At 48.1% G+C, this 17,968-nt stretch overlaps 1 protein-coding gene across 2 annotated transcripts in view; it reads left to right on the plus strand.

Moving 5' to 3' along the window:
- ATG7 (autophagy related 7) overlaps positions 1-17,968 on the plus strand; it is a 243,768-nt gene that overhangs the window by 218,307 nt on the left and 7,493 nt on the right. The window contains exon 19 of one of the 2 annotated variants that reach the window (XM_032327289.1): positions 5,771-5,834. The exons of the other annotated variant lie outside the window; for it this stretch is intronic. Coding sequence (XP_032183180.1) covers positions 5,771-5,809 — 39 coding nt within the window. The 3' untranslated portion in view covers positions 5,810-5,834. The remainder of the gene's footprint in view (positions 1-5,770; positions 5,835-17,968) is intronic. 2 annotated transcript variants of the gene reach the window in all.

The following is a 17,968-nucleotide window of genomic DNA, read 5'->3' on the forward strand; positions in this document are numbered from 1 at the left end:
TGGTCTACAAGTTTGTGTGTCAGCTTTCACTAAACTTCACCATGACAGCACAGCATTTTGAAGCTTCTTAAATAGCCAAAACTAGACCTGATAAGAATAGTAATAACAGCACCTAACATGTATTGAGTGCCTATTGTATGCCAAGCACTCTTCCAAACACTTTGCTGGCATTATCCAGTCAATCAGTTTAATTTAATCATCACATTCAATTATTTGATTTTCCCCAGAATCATCCTGTAGGAAGCAACAACTTATTAAGACTTAGGGCAAGATGGCATGTCACACCTGCAGACAGACAAGTGCATCCCTGAGCCTCCTGTGCTGGGCAGCGTGCAGGCCTGTAGGCGCTGGTGTGGTGGGGGTGGTGAGGGGTGGGGCGGGGTTCCTGCCCTCAGAGAGCTTGAGAAGCAAAATGGTAAGGAGAGAATTGACACAGTGTGGCCCGTTCTTTTATGCCTTCATTCCACAAGCATTCGCTGACGCCAACTTGCTGCTGTATGTCTGGTTTATGATTACTGAGCCGTTACTAGCACTGCGTGAGAGCTGCAGGCATGCCACAGAGATGTAGCCCCTGGCCTGGAGCATGTCGTCTGCAATGAGTAAACCAGAGGTGCCCTGTGCTGGACCCCCAGGAGAGGAAAAGGACAGAGGGTTGGGCCTGGGAGGGTGAGCCAGAGGTACAGAGAGGGAGATGGAATGGGTAGCGGAGAACACAGGCCCCTCTCCGCTCTCTCCTCTGCTCCCCAGGTGAGCAGTCACACCATCTCCCTGTGGGCTGAGGATGGATCTAGGTAACATAAGAGTGGTGTTTTACCGCCATGCCCAGCAGGCAGGAAGAACAAGCTTTGTTATTAATAGAGTAAAAGTGTTCTGACTGAGGCCCTGAGTTTTATTCATTTGTCTGTATGCCATCCCCTATCCCCCAGTGTTGGAATTGGCTCCTACAATCTGGGTACCCAAGTGCTAAGCTGGAGGGTTTCCCAGAAGGGTGGAAAAGAGGAGTAGGTCCAGCCTGAGAGGGGAGGGCTGGAGGAAGGTCCCCAAGATAGGAACAGTCTAGAGGGGTGCCTTTGTGCAGAGTAGAAGGAGAGTGTGGGCTTAGTGCTCTGCACCCAGAGTCCCTGACCTCAAGCCCCCCAGACCCCAGGGACGCCTGGGGCCATGATCTGCCTGGAGTGGTCTCTCTCTGGTGGCCACACTGGGCTGTTGTCCCCCGGCCCTACTCTCCGGGCTCCTTTCATCGTCATGGTGCATGTGCATTTAAACTCAGCAAGACCCTTGCCAACGAAAACAAAGAAAATGATCTCTTAGCGGTTATTTATATTGTAAACCTTCTCTGGAGTGACTTTTTTCCTAGTTCAGCTTGCAGTAATTTATTAAGAAAGATAAAGTGATTTTTAAGTGTGATTTTAAAAAGCTAGGCCCATACACGAGTTTGCTTTGTGTTATTCTTCTGCTTGGGTTTGATGCTGCTCCCAGTGTGAACTTTCATTTACCTCCTTCTCAGGGTAGTTTGGGACCACTGAGAAGTGCCCCATTCAGTGAAAATAGTCACCCTTTACATAAATACATTGAAGCAGAAACTCTTTTCTAAAAAGACTGAAACTGTCATTAAAAATTATTTTCAGAGAAAGATGGGAAGGAAGACATGGAGCTGGTTCTTCAAAGATTTTAGTTTTTGAATCCATAGTTGTTCCTTTGTTCTTTGTTAACCAGAATGCAGCCTTGTGGACTTCATGCCTGGTGTTTATCAACAAACTAAAAAAGAAAAAGAAAAAAGGAAAGAAACTAGAAGCAGGAAACACTGAATTGTTTATAAAGTGGATTTTTTTAAAAAAATGTTGTTGGTTTTTTTTTTTTTAAGATTTTATTTATTTGAGAGTGAGAGAGCAAGCAGAAACCCCGGGTAAGGGCAGAGGAAGAGGGAGAAGCAGACTCCCCGCTGAGCAGGGGCTTCTTGATCCCAGAACCTTGGCTGGGATCATGACAGGAGGTAAAAGCAGACACTTAACCAACTGAGCCACCCAGACGCCCCAAGAATGTATTTTGAAGAAAAATTGAACTACGCTTCTTTTCTGCTCTTAAAATTTTAAGTTCTTTCAAGTTATGGCAATTTTAAAAACTTGCATTGTATCTTAAGGTCCAGGTTTCCCACCATCAGAAATGTGTAGCCACAAAGGAAAACTTGAGAATTACAGTATTTCTGAGCAATCTGGGCTGGAAAAGTACTGACCAGAGAGGATAACCTCAGGCTGGGGCCCTTGGGCTCCGCATCTTTTCCCTCCTAGTGAAAATCTGCATGTCTAACCTGCGGGCATGGTTGTCCCCTTCTGCGGGGCCATGTGTCTTCTTCACCTGTAGCTGAGGATGTTCAGTCTGAGCAAAAAGGAACTTGGGATTCTAACAACACACAGTGAAAAGCTTCTAGAGTCTTAACACTGGGCCCTTCTGCTGTAAGTTGGACTTTACCAATTCTGCGGCAGCAGGCAGATGTTCCGCACAAGCATCTATATTTAGGTGTGGGCATGAGATTGCCAAGGTAAAGAAAGGCATGGTTGGTGTCACTTCAGCATGCTTTTTGTCTTGGAACAGAGGCCCTGTGTTGCCCCAGGGGCTGAACACTTGCACAGAGGAGAAGGCCTCTGCCCAAAGCCTAGGCAGTTTGGAAGGCAGCAGAGCCCTTCCTGAATGACTGTCCTTCATGCTGGGTGGCTACGTGCTGCCAGGCAGGGACTGCACACTGTGCTTTCCTATTTGCTGTCCTTAAGGCAGCTGCTGCAATGCTTTGTTAGCAGGGCGGTGGTCAAGCCCTAAACGACCCAGCCGTGTCCGGTGGGTCATCACCTCTCAGAAGCAGATGTTCTTTAACCCACAGCGGGAAGCTGCTCTCACCTGGCTCTGTCTCTTGTGTTGCTCAGCATCTGGGGGGACAGAGCCCCAGTCACTGCCGGCTAGCACGTACCTGGCTGCCTTGGGACCTCTGTAGTGTCCTTCCCACCCCACAGTGGCTCAGCTCAAGCAACCTTGCACTCGCCTCAGCAGGCCTTACCCAACCAGTAGCCCGGACACTTCTCCCTGGTTTGGACCCATGCCCCAGAAGCCTTGCTTGCCTTGCTTTCCTTACTTCCTGACAGTGATCTGCACCTCGGCTGACCTTCAGTCCTCTTCCTAAACCTCCTCACCCAGTGCCTTTGTTTTCTTGTGTTGCCCAGCTCTGCTTTCAATTCATACCCTTATTCACTTGTTGATCACCTCCTCCTCTGTAAAGGGCCAAATGATTTCTTCCTTGACTGCCTTGCTTGGAGTCCTCCTTCTCAGGAATTTCTTCTGGAATGTTCCATCCTTTGGGTTCTAGACCCAGACCATCCCATGCAGAGCCTCAGCTTAGCCTCTAGCCCTCTGCTCCGTCAGGCTCAGAACAATCACCTGGGCCCATCTATCAGAAATCCTGTGTAGTGTAATCCAAGGTGCATATCATTTTCCTGGGCAGAGTGCAAGCTGCCGGGTCAGGGATGGGGAGTGAGGGGTATCTCATCTTAACCATCTTTGTGTCCCTAGTGATACCTACTACTATGCCCAAGACCCTAGCATGGACCCCCAGCTTCTGTCAACCTGGAAGTCTCCTGCATTGGCCCCTTCCAGAACAGGTGGAGGAGCATGTGCCGAACAAGAGGAGGTTCAGAGCAAACCTCCTTTTGTAGGTGTGTGGGGGTGATGATGGGACAGTGGCCTTGATTGGGGGCCCTCAGGCCAGACTGAGATGACTGCTATAAACCCAGCTTTTCAGGTGAATATGGCATTTGAGGTCCAGGCCCCCTCTGCAGAGGGCTTGGCCCTACCAGTTTCCGAATATCCAGGTCCAGGCTCTTTGGTACAGAGGTTGGGGGAGTCCGGGATGAGGCTGGGCTTTTCCTCCTGGAAGATCTATGTGCTCTGTCATGCCTTCCAGAGTACTTTGGAACTCCCCTGGACCAGGGCTCCTGCTAGGCTTATATCCTCACTCTCATAGTAAAACACATCAGTCCTTTTTTAAGAATTTTTGCGGAGCCCACAAAAAATGAGCCCCAAAGCTTATCATCTTCAGAGGGAAAAAGTGGTTCCATATGGATGAGCAGAGTCCCCTGCCAAACCACTCTCGGGCCTGGCCACCAAGCCTGGCCATGGGCTGGACCTGCATTCTTGGGTTCAAGAGGGACAGAGCCTCAAGACAGGCCAGTGGGATAGCGAGATTTCCCCTCTCTGCTGAGTAGGTCAGAGCCAGCCAAGCCAGTAGGGGGAGTTTGGAAGCACTGCCTCCCCCAAGGGCCCACGGGAGCAGGACTGGAGCAGAACTGAGAGCCTTCCGGTGGGTTTGAAAGAGCTCATTAGGGACAAATTAGGGAGCGAAAGAACTGTCTTTAAGGACTGCTCCTAGGGAGTATGGCCATCTCCTCATAAGCCCTGAGCTGGCCCACAGAGCCCCCGACCCATGTGGCCTCAAGAAAGTGTGCCCACCCTGTTGCATCAGTGTTGATCATCAACACAGACTCCTTTTGTTCCATCCTACCCATGGAGCCTGGATTACAGAGCAGGTCAGTGCCTTCCCAGGACCTTCTCTGGGACTGCAGAGGAAGAAAGCCAAAACTTCCATTTCCCAAGGAAAGTGCCGAGTTTCACACACACCTAGGGAGGATGTTTGTGTTCCATGGAGGTCATTGCCCTTGTTTTCAGAGTAAACCTCAGTGTGTGTGCACTCCAAAAGGGGGTGTCCGTGGAGAAGGGACCCTCTTGCTTCTGTTTTCACAGGCATGGACCTACCCTGAGCCCATAGCTCTGACCTAGGAGAGCCAGGGACCACCCTGGTAGTTTAGGGTTCTAGACCCAGCTCCATCTATGACCTTGCTTAGCCCATGTCCTTTTCTCTGGGCTTCAGTTTCACCTTCAGTAACACCGGGAGCTGAACCTGACACATGTAAGGTCGTCTCCAGCTCTGTTGTTTTAGGATTCTGATCTTCGATATTTATGAATATTCTGATTATCCCTTCAAGATATATTGCAGATATGCACTCTGGCATGTTCCATGATCATGTCACTTCTTGCCTAAGTTCAGTGGTTTAGAAGAAACCCAGACCCTTCACTGTGGACCGTGTGAAGGAAGTCTGTCCTCCTCGTGTTCCTCTGTCAGCCCTGCCCTCTCCAGTTGCAGGTCTTGCTCCTGTTCTTTCTTCCACCTACAGCCACCCTCCCTCTGCCCTTTGATGGGCTGGCTCCTTTTTACCTTCAGATCTCAGCTGAAATGTCACCTCCAAGAGGCTCTACTCAAAATCCCTATCTAAACTCAGGGCTCCTCTGTTTTTCCACATCTCACTCTGTGTTTATTTTTCCTTCATGGTACTTAAATGTCTTGGAGCTCTTTTCTTAGATCTGGTTATGTGTTTGTCTCTTGTTTGCCTGCATTAGAATGTGGGCTTCACACAAGCAGGAACCCCCAGGACTAAGGGCCTTCCTTCTCTATCCTGATCAGCTACTTAACACCCAGCACCTAGCATAGTCCCTACTACACAGCAGCCATCCCATAAATGTTTGTTGAGTGGACACATGGTTGAAGGGATGGGTACCCCTCCGTATGAAGAGCTCTGTTCCTCCTGACCACTCAGGCCCCATATTCCCTCAAGGATCTGGATATAGCAGAAAAGGGGGGTTATAAAACAAACCAAATGTCCGTTACAAAGCCCTTAATCAGTAGCCAGGAGGTGTTTTCACTCCCCACTCTGGCTTTTCGCTCCTGCAGGCTCACGCACTTGGACCAGACGCCTTGCACATTTCCTAAGGACCTGCTCAGTGCCAGGTTCCGGGTTAGTGCTTTCCAGTCATTATTTCACTTACCCTTGGTGACCTTTGTGAGTTTGATGATAGAAACTGAGTCTCAGAGATTAAGTCTCCTTGCCTAAGATTGCAGAGCTAGAAAGTAGTAGAACCTTGCCAGCAGTCTGGTGCTGTTTCCTTCACACCCCATGTCACTGAGCCAAGCCACTTCCTATATACATCACAGGGGTCCAGGAACGGTACCGGGCCTGGGAAGCCTGGCAGGTCCTTGTGTGTGACTTCACACTGCCTTTATGGTCCTCCTAGCTCGGGGAAACATGCAGCCCGGGCAACTGACATCCGTGTGTTTCATGGGAGCCTCAGGTAAGGACTTGGCAATTCTAGAGCCCCAGTGTGCTATAGAGCATGGGGGTTGTGTCAGGATTCGTGATAATGGAAAGCCTAGGGGATGGGCTGGGTGGTGCTGTCCCCTCCGAGGTGACCTGTGGCCATTTCAGGAAGGCCTTTCTGAAGGTCAGCACGGGCGGTTTCATACAGCTGCCAGCCCTTCAGAGTACAGTTCTCTTGTTCAAACAACCCCATGGAGCCTCAAAATAGACCAGTGCTCAGAATATAAAGTGCTCAGAAGGGTGCCTGACTGCCAGAGGTGCGGTGGAGAAGAGAAGACAAGGCATGGAAGCACAAACCTGGGTTTGAATCCTAGCTCTGCTCTTTCCTGGCTGTATGACCCTAAGCAAGTCATCTGTTCTCTCTGAGTCCTATTTCAATATAACGCAGAATCAGCACTTAATAATTCTTGTGCCCGAGTGAGTGAGTGAATAACATATAAGACATCCTCATCCTGAGGGGACAACAAAAAAAGAGGAAATAGCTTTGTGTTATTTTCAGCACGGAGAGCTTTTTTCGGTATTATAGGAGATTGATTACCCACAACTTCCAAAAGCTTCTCAAAAAATGTTAATGATATGAACAAGGATTTTTTTTTGCTTCAGGTTTAAAAGTTGTGTTCTCAGCAATTTTAAACAAATAACAGCACATATGCATGTGTTTACCCTGTCAGGCACTCTTCTGAGCACTTTATATTCTGTTTAATTATCACAACCCTATAAGGGAGGTACAGTTTGGGCTTTGTTGTTGTCATTGTTGTCATCTTATTATTGTCAAAATCATCATCATCATCATTATTATTATGTTCAATTAGCCAACATATATACATCATTGGTTTTGATGTAGTGTTCAATGATTCATTAGTTGTGTATAACACCCAGTGCTCATCACAATGTGCTGTGCTTTGTTTGTTTGGGTTTTTTTTTAATATTTTATTTATTTATTTGAGAGAGATCACAAGTAGGCAGAGAGGCAGGCAGAGAGAGAGGAGGAAGCAGGCTCCCGCTGAGCAGAGAGCCCGATGTGGGACTCGATCCCAAGACCCTGAGATCATGACCTGAGCTGAAGGCAGAGGCTTTAACCCACTGAGCCACCCAGGCACCCCTGTGCTTTGTTTTTAAGATGAGAAAAACAGGCACAGAGAGATTAAGCAAGTTGCCCAAGGTCACAGAGCTAGCAAGTGGCAGAGCAGAAACACCATCCAGGAAGTCTGACTTCAGAAGCAGAGCTCTTAGCTCCTGGGCTAAGCGATTTAATGTTGCTTGGCGACTAAAAGAGAATCCCAAGCAGGATGCACGATGAGAGAAGGCATGCCATTTAGCTGAAGAAGCAAGAAACACTAGATTGTAATGATTCTGTTTCCCCCTTAAGAGACTGGGAAGCAGTCTCTTCTAGGTAAAATGTCTGGGAAACTGGAAGGGTAGAAATGGGGTTCCCCTTTAGGATTGCCAACCCTCTGCCGTTTTGGAAAGGACAGTATTCCTCTTTTCTGTCTTGGGGAACTATTATAAAGATGCATTTATATTCTGTGAACTGCCCCTTTTAGCTGTGTTTCTTTCTTTTTTTTTTTTTTTTTTGCTGAATTTTTAAAAGATCATATTCCTTATAATTATTTATTGTAATTCACTACAGTAAAATGTATGTAAAAGTGTACATTTCTATGGGTTTTGACAGCCTTACACATCTTCACACACTTTTACACACACCTTTACACACACCTTATACACAACATTGCACCACCACAAATAGGGACAATTTCTATCACTCCAAAAGGTAAAGATTTCCCTGGGGCCCTTCACAGTCAGATCACACCCAGCCCACATCCAAGGGTCTGCTTTCTGTCATTATAGATTCCATTGTATTTTCTAGGGTTCCATACAAATGAAACCATATTTTTCTTTTATGTTTTATTTTTAAAATTTATTTTTGTCAAGATATAATTGACATAGCACATTGTATGAGTCTAACGTGTACTATGTTAATTTGATAATTTGTTATATGGCAATGAGTACCACCTTAGTGTTGGCCTCTACCAAGTTACAGCTGCTTCTTTCTTATGGTGGGAAAAGTTAAGATCTAGTCTCTTAGCAGCCTTGAAGTGTATAACATAGTATTGTTGACTATAATCACTGTGCTGTGCATTCAATCTCCAGGACTCATTTATCTACTGATTGCAAGTTGATACCCTTAAACCACAACTCCCTAGTTCCTCACCCCCCAATCCTCTGGTAGCTACTATTGAGTTGGGCTTTTTTTAGATTCCACGTATCAGAGGAACATACGCATTTGTCTTTCTCCGACTTATCTCATTTAGAATAAAGCCCTCAGGGTCCATCCATGTTGTCCTGGATGGCAGGATTTCCTTCTTTCTCTTGGCTGAATAATAATTCAGTTGATCCATCCAGCTGTTGATGGACATTTAAGTTGCTTCCACAGCTTGGCTATTGGGAGTGATGTTGCAGGCGGCGTGGGGGTGGGTCCATCAGTCTCTTCAATATCATACCCAGCAGTGGAATGGCTGCATCACACGGTAGCTCTATTTTTAATTTTTAATATTTTATTTATTTATTTATTTTTTAAAGATTTTGTTTATTTATTTGACACACACAGAGAGAGATCACAAGTAGGCAGAGAGGCAGGCAGAGGTGGGGGAAACAGGCTCCCTGCTGAGCAGAGAGCCCGATGCAGGGCTCGATCCCAGGACTCTGGGATCATGACCTGAGCTGAAGGCAGAGGCTTTAACCCACTGAGCCAGCCAGGTGCCCCTCTATTTTTAATTTTCAAAGGAGTCTTCATACTGTCTCCATGGTGGCTGCCCCAGCTTGCGTTCTCACCAGCAGTGTGTAAGTGTTGCCTTTCTCCATAGCCTCTCGGAAACATCTCTTAGCTTCTTGACAGCCATCCTAACAGATATGAGGTGGTATCTTATTGTAGTTTCAGTTTGCATTTACCTTACAGTTAATGATGTCCAGCACCTTTTCGTGTACCTGGTGGCCATTTGGGTGTCTTCTTTGGAAAAATGTCTATTCAGTTCCTCTGTCCATTTTGTCATCAGGTCGTTCAGTTTCTTGTTACTGAGTTGTAGGAGTTCTTTATGTATTTTGGATACTAATCTCTTATCAGATATGTGGTTTGCAAATATTTTCTCCCATTCCATAGGTTACCCTCTCATTTTATGGGGTTTTGTTCTTCTTGTTGTTGGCTGATACTGTTGTCTTGGTTGGTTTGCTGTGCAGAAGCTTTTTAGTATGGCATCGTCTCACTTGATGAGTTTTGGTTTTGTTGCTTTTGTACTTTTGGTGTCACAGCTCAAAAAATCATTGCCAAGACCAGCATCAAGGATCTTCTTTCCTGTGTTTTCTTGTAGGAGTTGCACAGCAAGAGGTCTTGTGTTTAAATCTTTAAGTTAACAGTAAGTCTTGAATTAACAATAACTTCAAGTTATTGTTTGTGAATGCTGTAAAGTAGGGGGCCGGCTTCATTGTTTTGCAGGTAATTATTTGATTTTCTCAGTGCCCATTTTTTGAAGATACTACCTTTTCCCCATTAATAGTTCTTGGCCCCCTTGTCAAACATTGGTTGACCATCAGAGCGTGGATTTATTTCTGGGCTCTCAATTCTTTTCTGTTGGTCTGGGTATCTATTTTTATACCAGTACCATTCTGTTGTAACTATTGTAGCTTTGCAATACAGTTTGAGGTCAGGATGTATGATGTCTCTAGTTCTGTTCTTCCGTATAATTGCTTTGGCTGTTTGGGGTCTTTTGTGGTTCCATACAAATTTTAGGATTATTTTTTTGAATCATATGCCAAGTCTTCTTTTTTCTGGCTTCTTTTGCTCAATGTGATATTGTTGAGACCCAACCGTGTTGTGGTACGTCTCGGTTGTTTTTACCACTGAATAGTATCCTACTTTGCGAATATACCACACTTGTTCACTCACTCATTGTTGAGTATTTGGATTGTATCCTGTTTGGGACTGTTCCAAATGCAGCTCCAATGTGTGTTTATGTACCAGTCTTTGTGTGGACCGCATCTTTTCATTGCTCTCAAGTGATTACCTAGGACTAGAATTGCTGGGTTTTGTTGTAAGTATAGGTTTAATCTCTTAAACTATCACACGGTTTTAACATGGCCATACCATTTGCTGTTCCCACCAGCAGCATTTGAGAGTTCCAGTTGCTTGCCTCCTGGTCAGCACTTAGAGCTGGCAGTCTTTCATTTCAGCTAGTTAGCTGGGTAGGTGGTGGTAGCTTGTGGGTGTTTTCTTGCCATCCTCTGATGACAATGGATGCTGAACGTCTTTTCATGTACTCATTTGCCATCTCTGTGTCTTCTTTTCATGACATTTCTTTCAAATCTTTTGCCACAGTTTCTGTAGATTATCTTATTATTACTGGGTTGTAAGAGTTCCTTATATTTCCTGGACATGGGTTCTTTGCCAAGTATAGGTACTACATATATTTTTTCCATCATATCTTTGGCTTGCCTTTTCATTTTCTTCTTGTCTTTAAGAAAGAAAAAGTTTGGGTTTTTTCCAAAGTCAAGTTTCCTAAGTTTTTATTTTATGTTTCATACTTTTAGTATCTTAAGCATTCTCTGCCTGCCCCCGTGTCTCAATTTTTTATTTTATACTTTTATATATTTGTCCGTGTTTCAGTCATTTCAGGTGAATTTCTGTGTATGGTTTGAAGTAAAGGTCAAGGTTTGTTTTTCTCCACGTGGGTATGTAATTGTGCCAGCACCATTTGTTGAAAAGAGTCTCCTTTCCTCATTGAATTACCATGGCACCTTTGTTGAGATCCATTGACCCAGTATATGTGTGGGTCTCTTCCTGCTCATTCTTTTTCTGTCCTTACTTCAGTGCCACACTGTCTGATTTCTGCAGCTTTGTACAAGGTCAGGGCCAGTGTCTGTCTCATCCCATGGAGGCCACGCCTTCATGACTCCGTGTAGGGATACCAGCCATTTTCTCGAACGTCTGCCGGGGACTGAATCAGGGCCCTCTCGTGATGTTCCAGGTCACCTGCCTTAGCATTTATAAAGTTTCAAAATTATCTCTTGCCAGGTACAGTCTGTATTCATCTCGCTCTAGAGCTATGAGTTCTCAAACATTTATTTCTCCCTTCCCTTCACTGTCTCTCCAATGTTGACCCCAAAAGCCCTTTGAGGTAGAGAACAAAGATGCTAAAGTGTCCGTCTTTTTACAGGGGCACTTTTCAGAAAGTTCTCTAAGGAACTGAAAAGAAGAACTACATAATGGAAACCACTTTGCAGCCTCCAGCACGGCCATTTATCTCAATAACCATTTCATTTAAAATGTGGGCCAAACATATAAATCATATCTTGAAAGAAAGTATGTTGGTGCCACAGAAATTGCCCTGTATTCTTACCACCTAATTTGAAAAATGTGTTTTGAAGCTGGGAAGAAAGCAAATAAGCCTGGGGCCCGGCCGCCCTTCTCCCACATGTCCCCTTCCTTCTCTCTGTCCCCAAAATAAATCTGCTTTACTCCCCAGACTAAGTAGAGAGGCTGAAGCACGCCACACACACCCTGTTGTTAGTCATTCTCTGGGGCCGCCGATGCTATTTTGGAGGCTTTGCCTTTGAATGTCACTTGGTAATGAGGAGTTGAGAGCCCAAAAACCAGGCTGCTCCCCGCCAGTCCTGCCGATCCTTGGACTCAACTGACCCCTCTCAGGCCTCAGTCGCACCCTTGGCCTTGGGCAATAAACAATCCTAGGAGCTTGCAGATCTTGGTGCTCCTTTAAGGACACATTCAGAGGGGGGGGCGCTAAATAAGGCAGGGCTGCTAGTCCCGTTTTCCAGACTAATCGTAAGGGGAGATGTTCCGCAGCTGTTGCTTGGGGCTGGGAATTCCAGGGTCTCCCGTGGAAGCCTCACCACGGAGTCCATGGTTAAGATGGCAGCCTCTCCTCCCTAACCCAAGGTTTCTTATGGTTCTGGGCACTTCAGCCCCCAGTATGCTCACCCCAAGGGGCCCTCGGGGCCTAGCGGCCCACTCCGCAGCTGCCTCTTCTTCTGGTCAGGAAAGTGCCTTGTGCGCTTTGTGAAAACATGTAAAGGAGAAATGGGACACCCGTGACTCTATTACTTGCAGGTTATTGTTTGGTTTTGCTTTTTCCTTCTTCTTCTTCTTCTTTTTTTTTTTAAAAAAAAAAACAAAAAAACAAAAAAACTCGAGTGTATGTGATTGGGGCACTTGGTTTTATTTTCTCTTTTAACGTGTATGTTTCTGATGATTTTCTCATATTATGAGAACTTGCTTGAAAACATGTTAAATGCCTGCCTCCTACTCATCCAGTACATGGGCCAAGCTCTCCGGTCCAGTCTGCCCTGGTGTGGGGGCAAGGAAAGGGGTCCCACTTTCTCTCTTCTGCCCCAGGGGATGGCTTGAGACTACTGTCCCCCGTGAAACATACCTTCTCTGCTGCCTGCCTCCTGTCCTTCTCTTCTGGCCTTGGAGGCCCACCCTGCCCCTGGTGGGAAGGTGGAAATGAGCAGCCCTTCCTCAGGTGGACTGTCATGGAGCCTCGCTGTCACTGAGTGTTTTCACCTGAGCTCTGTACCTCCCCACGTGGAGGGGAGCTAAGCCTTGACTTTGTTTTCTATTCTCCCTCCCTCAGGCCTAGTAGCTGCTCTTAGCAGCCTGTTCTCCACTGCTTACCTCCCGTGCTTCCTTTAAGATGACAGCCCACCCAGGGACCCCTCTCCGGGGCATCCTATCCCTGTCTCTGTGTGTTTCAGGTGTTAGCTGGGTTCTTGATACCTCAGCCAGTGAACTGAGCGCCTTCCCAGCACTTCTCTGAGTGCAGGGCTGGTGTGTTGGTCTCTTTCGCTGTATCTAGGTTCCGAAACAAGAGGCCATTTTTTCAGACCCTTCTCTTGTCAGTTGCAGCCCAGAGCATCTTAGTTGGGGTTGCTGTGGGGGAGGACTGGGGACAGAGGCCCCACGAAGGTGGCATGCAAGCTGCATGTGTGCACAGGCCCAAGCCCTGCCCCTTCCCTCTGCCTTTGATCAGTTGTGTAGCCAGACAGAGGCGTCCTCCCCACTCCACCCCACCGTAGGGAGAGAGGTACCCCATCCTGCCGCCAGCACGAAGCATTTCCTTTCTCCTTTGTCGTCCCTCACCACTGGCTACCCAGTGTGCTTTGTATAAGCCATTGTTTGCATCTCGCCAGCTGCCTGGGCCACAACTATTTCTTTCTGGTAAAACCTTATTACCCTTGTGCTAGAACCCCTGCTGCAGTGGGGTCATGAGGCAGTGCACACTGGGTCCATGAATTGGCACGTGTAGGGGTGGAGATGGGGCAGTCCTCCACCAGAAGACTGTAGCATTGGAAATTTCCCCCAAAGTTCAAGCTACCCCATCCCACTTCCTTCCCCAGCCCTCAGCTGCCTGGTGTCTGGGAGGCTGAGTTTGGGGCTGGGGTTCTGTGAGAAGAGGGGCTGAGTCATAATTCCTCTCCTAAATCAGGTGCCCAGGAGAGGCCAGGTTGGAGGAGGTAGTGAGTGCTTGGGGCCCAAGGGTGAAAAAGTCAGCAGGTATCTTTAAAAAGGAAGGTACCAGAGCAGTCCTGTATAAAAGAGCGTGCAGAGCCCTGTGGATGGGGTGGGGAAGGGATCAGTTCATCTCCACTGAAGGAGGGTGGGAAAGGCCTGTGGATGGAGCAAGAGCAAGGGTCCCCTGCAAGGGTGCCTGGAAGTACCCTACAGGGCGGGTGGTCAGTCCCCAGGGCCGCCCTAGCTATCTGCTCTAACCGTCCTTCTGCAGACTTTCTGCCCTTTCTCTTCTCCCTTGTTTGTCTGTTATGGCCATCATCTGCTTATACCAGCTGGCCTAAGCAGTTCACATCGGCTATATCCACCTTTGCAGAAGGGCAGAAGGATCGGAAGTTTTCAGATCCCATGGTAGAGACATGGATACTGGGCCACATAGTTCATCCTCTGGAATTCTGGACTTACTGGGAGAAAGAGCACAGGATTATTCCTGAGTTGGCTCACGTGCCCATATGTGATGTAGTTCCAGGTGGGAATCTGGGAACTGGGGAGTCAGAACCTAGGCCTTTACCCAGCGGCACCTCCTGCAGCCCTCCACAGGCCCATGTTGCATGAATAGACCTGGGTTGGGCATGGTCACAGATTAGCCTGAAAGGCCCCCCAACTAATACCTGCAGAGCATCCTTTCAGACTAGCACCCACCCTACACTGGGACCTTAGAATCCAGAAGCAAGAATTGTCCACCACTGTGCATTGCCATGGCCTGGCGTGGGACTTCATGGTGGGCCCCAGGAAGGAGAATAAGGGTCTCAGTGGTCTGGAGCCCAGGCCTCCCTTTGGAAAGTCGGCTCTGGTGCCTGCTTAGCCCACCAGCTCCTGCCTGGAGATACCCACAGGCTTGCCCCACCAGCCTTTGGGGTTTGGAGGGCCAGGGCTTGACTTGCCAGAGTCCCCAGCAACCATCTGGACTGAGGGACCTCTTTCTCTACTGTTTGGTTCTTGGGTAGTATGTTCACATCAAAAATTGCCCTTTCTTTTCAGACGAGACAGTTCGGAGTCACTGTTCAGAGGCTGTGTATTGGGTCAGACTCTGTACCAGACCCTGGAGTGCAGCAGTGGGCTGAGCCTGGCCCTTCCCTCAGGCGGCTCACATCCCCACAGGAAGTCAGGCAGATACACAGTCTAGAATGGTGACAAATCATGGTAGGGCGCTGAAGGAACCAAATGGGTTGTTTGCACCAAAGAATGAGGGGAGGCTGTTTCAGATGGGTGATAAGAGAAAACAGCAGCTGTACACAGGCAGGAGCCAGCCAGCCAGGCAATAAGGTCCTGGGGAAGATCTTCCATGCCCAGGGGAAGTATGGGCAAGAGCCCTGCAGAAGGGAGGAGCTGTCAAGCTCAGATGGCTGGAAGCAGGTGAATGACGAGTCGTGGGAGGTGAGCTTGGAGCGGTCAGCAGGGCTATGCACAGGGGCCTGGGGGTGCAGAAACCAGTGTGGACTGCACTGCGCTCCCCCTGTGTGAACAGTACTCCAGGACTGTGGAGACCCAGGGAGAGCAACCAGGGGCCAATGACATCTGAGGACAACAGATCCTATTCTCTGCTGGGCCTCAAGAGTCTACCAAGTGGCCCTGGAAACAGTCCTTCCCCTCTCCTGAGGATACCAAGGTGTCTGTCCTCTGGAGCTGTGGCAGAGACCTGCAGGATGCCTGGGGTAGGTGAGGGACTTTGCCGAACTCAGGCCTGCAGTGTGCCATCTGCTCCTCCCCCGTCTTCCTCCTCCTGCTAGGCCATCTCCTCCCCTCTCTTCCTGTCCTTGAACCTGACCTAGGATGTCAAAGACTGAGGGTAGGTCCACAGTCTGCTGGCGATGGGAGCCCTACAATCTCTGTCATCTGTCTGGTTCTCGGCTCTGATTGGGGAGCCTTGCCTGGCTTGGCCCTATGGTGGGCATGTCTCTGCTGGCTGCCTTCCAAATCTGTTCGGGGCTGTCTTCTGGGTGCCTCCTAGTCTCTTCCTCTGCTGGTCCCATAGTCCCTTGGAAGTGCTCTGAAGGGGCTCAGAGACTACCACACTCCTGCGCCTCAGACAAAATGGGGGTTAATGCCCTCCATTTCCCATAGTTTAAAGGAAGGTACTGACCGACTGGACAGGCAAGAAATGGAGAACAGCCCCCTCCATGCCCCGCCCCACCAGCCTAGTGGTGCCTACCCAGTAAACCTGTTTTTGAATAAGTGATTGTAGATGAGTGAATGCATGGATGGATATAGTGGGATCCATTTGGAAACATGATGGGGACTTCGTTCTTTCCCAAGTGGACCCAATCCAGCTGGGAATTCTGCTGGGGAAATCCAGGCAGATGTCCTCATCTGGTCCCCGGCCAAGGCCACCCCCTAGACCTCTCTGTTCTCTGACCTTCCCGCAGAAAGACGCATACCTATAAGGATCCCAGAGAGGAGGTATGGGAGCAGGGCTTCTCAGAGGCCCAGAGAGATCAGGATATTTCCATTTTATATTAAAAAATAAAGAAATGCCCAAACTGGGTTTCAGAAACTGTGGTATATTTTAAATGTTTACATGAACACTTTTAACACATGCACACAAATATAATCATGCCATTCACAGGGTAATTACCATGTTTATAAAAGAAAAACCTTAGTTCGTGGCAGGCTCCAGGCAGTGCGGTCCAGAAAGGGGACCCAAGTTTAGAATTCGATGATGAACGGCTCCTCTCAAATGTGTCTGTCTCATGTGGAGAGAGCAGAAAGTGAAACCATAGGGCTGTCTGGGGGTGTGTGGTCCCGCTGCCTGTTCTGCCTGGCTTCTAGTGAGTCCTGATGTGGGAGGGTCCTCCTGCTGCAGAGCAGCACCCTGGCCGGGTCGTCCTCAGGCTCACCCTGGCTTGAGGTGCCTCAGTGCCACCTCTGGCTGGGCCCAACTCCGTGCTGCTGCGGTGCTGCTGGGGCCCCGCGGGCCAGGCCCTGGGCCAGCCAGGGGCAGCACAGGCCTCAGGGCAGGAGTGAGGGTTCAACTCCTGACGGGGGTCAGAAGACAGCAGGCGGGGGGCCGTGGCAGCCAGGACAGGTAGGAGGCTGGCCTGTGTGGGTGCATGGTTCCCCGTGTGTGCGGTCCGGCTGGGCGGCCACTCATTGGGAGTCAGCGGAACTGAGCGTCGGGCCAGGAAGCAGGTTCGGAGACTGTTGTCCTTCATCGGTTTGTTTCAGAAGAAATTGTGTTGAACAATAAGGAAGTGGTGAGATCAAGTGGAAAAGCCTCAGTTTGACCCTTTCTAGCTGGGTCTCCTGGGCAAGTTTACCTAATATCTTCTGGCTGCAGTTGCCTACTTGGTAAATGGTCACACCACCATCCTCAGGCCCTGGAGAAGACTGAAGACACGCGTGCATTTGGCGAATGAATCCGTGCCGTCCAGACAGACCCCATTCCCACTCATCAGTTGGGAGACATCTGCGTTGTTTCCACTTTTTGACTTTTACAAATAATGCTGTGAACGTTTCTATACGAGTTTTTGTGTGACGTGGGTTTCCATTCTCTTGGGTACACACCCAGCAGTGGGATTGCTGGGCCACAGGATCACTCTGGTTAACTCTGGGAGGAATGGCCAGAGCATTTGCCACAGCGGCTGCAGCGTGGCATCTGCGCCCAGCAGCATTGATGGGGTCCGGCTGTTCCGTATCCTCCCCAGAACCGAGTCTCTGCTTTTCTGACCAGAGCCATCCTAATGGGTGCGACGTGGTGTCTCTTCATGGTTCTGATTTGTATTTTCTTAATGACCAGTGATGTTCAGGTATATTTTCATGTTGTTCTTGGCCATTTATGTCCTTCTTGGAGAAACATCTACTCAGCTTCTTTGCCCGTTCATAAATTAGGTTGTCTTTTCACTACTGTTGTAAATGGTCTACACACAAATTGCTTATCAGGTGTATGAGTTGCAAAGATTTTCTCCTGTTCTGTGGATTGTCTTTCCACTGTCCTACTAGTGTCCTTTGGGGCACATTTACTTTCGATGAGGTCCTGTATATCTGGTTTTTGTTTAGCTTGGTTTTGTTGCTGTGCTTTCAGTTATTTTTCTTTTTTAATTTTTTGACTATATAAACATGGACTTGATGCTCAAATTACAAGGGATGCACAGACAGCCTCTCCCCCATCCCACCCACCTACTGTAGGGAACCATTAAAATTAATTTCCAGTATATCACCACTGTGTTTACTTTTGCAAAATTGTGAAAGAACATAA

Source organism: Mustela erminea, chromosome 1, assembly GCF_009829155.1.
Source record: "Mustela erminea isolate mMusErm1 chromosome 1, mMusErm1.Pri, whole genome shotgun sequence".
Classification (NCBI taxonomy): domain Eukaryota; kingdom Metazoa; phylum Chordata; class Mammalia; order Carnivora; family Mustelidae; genus Mustela; species Mustela erminea.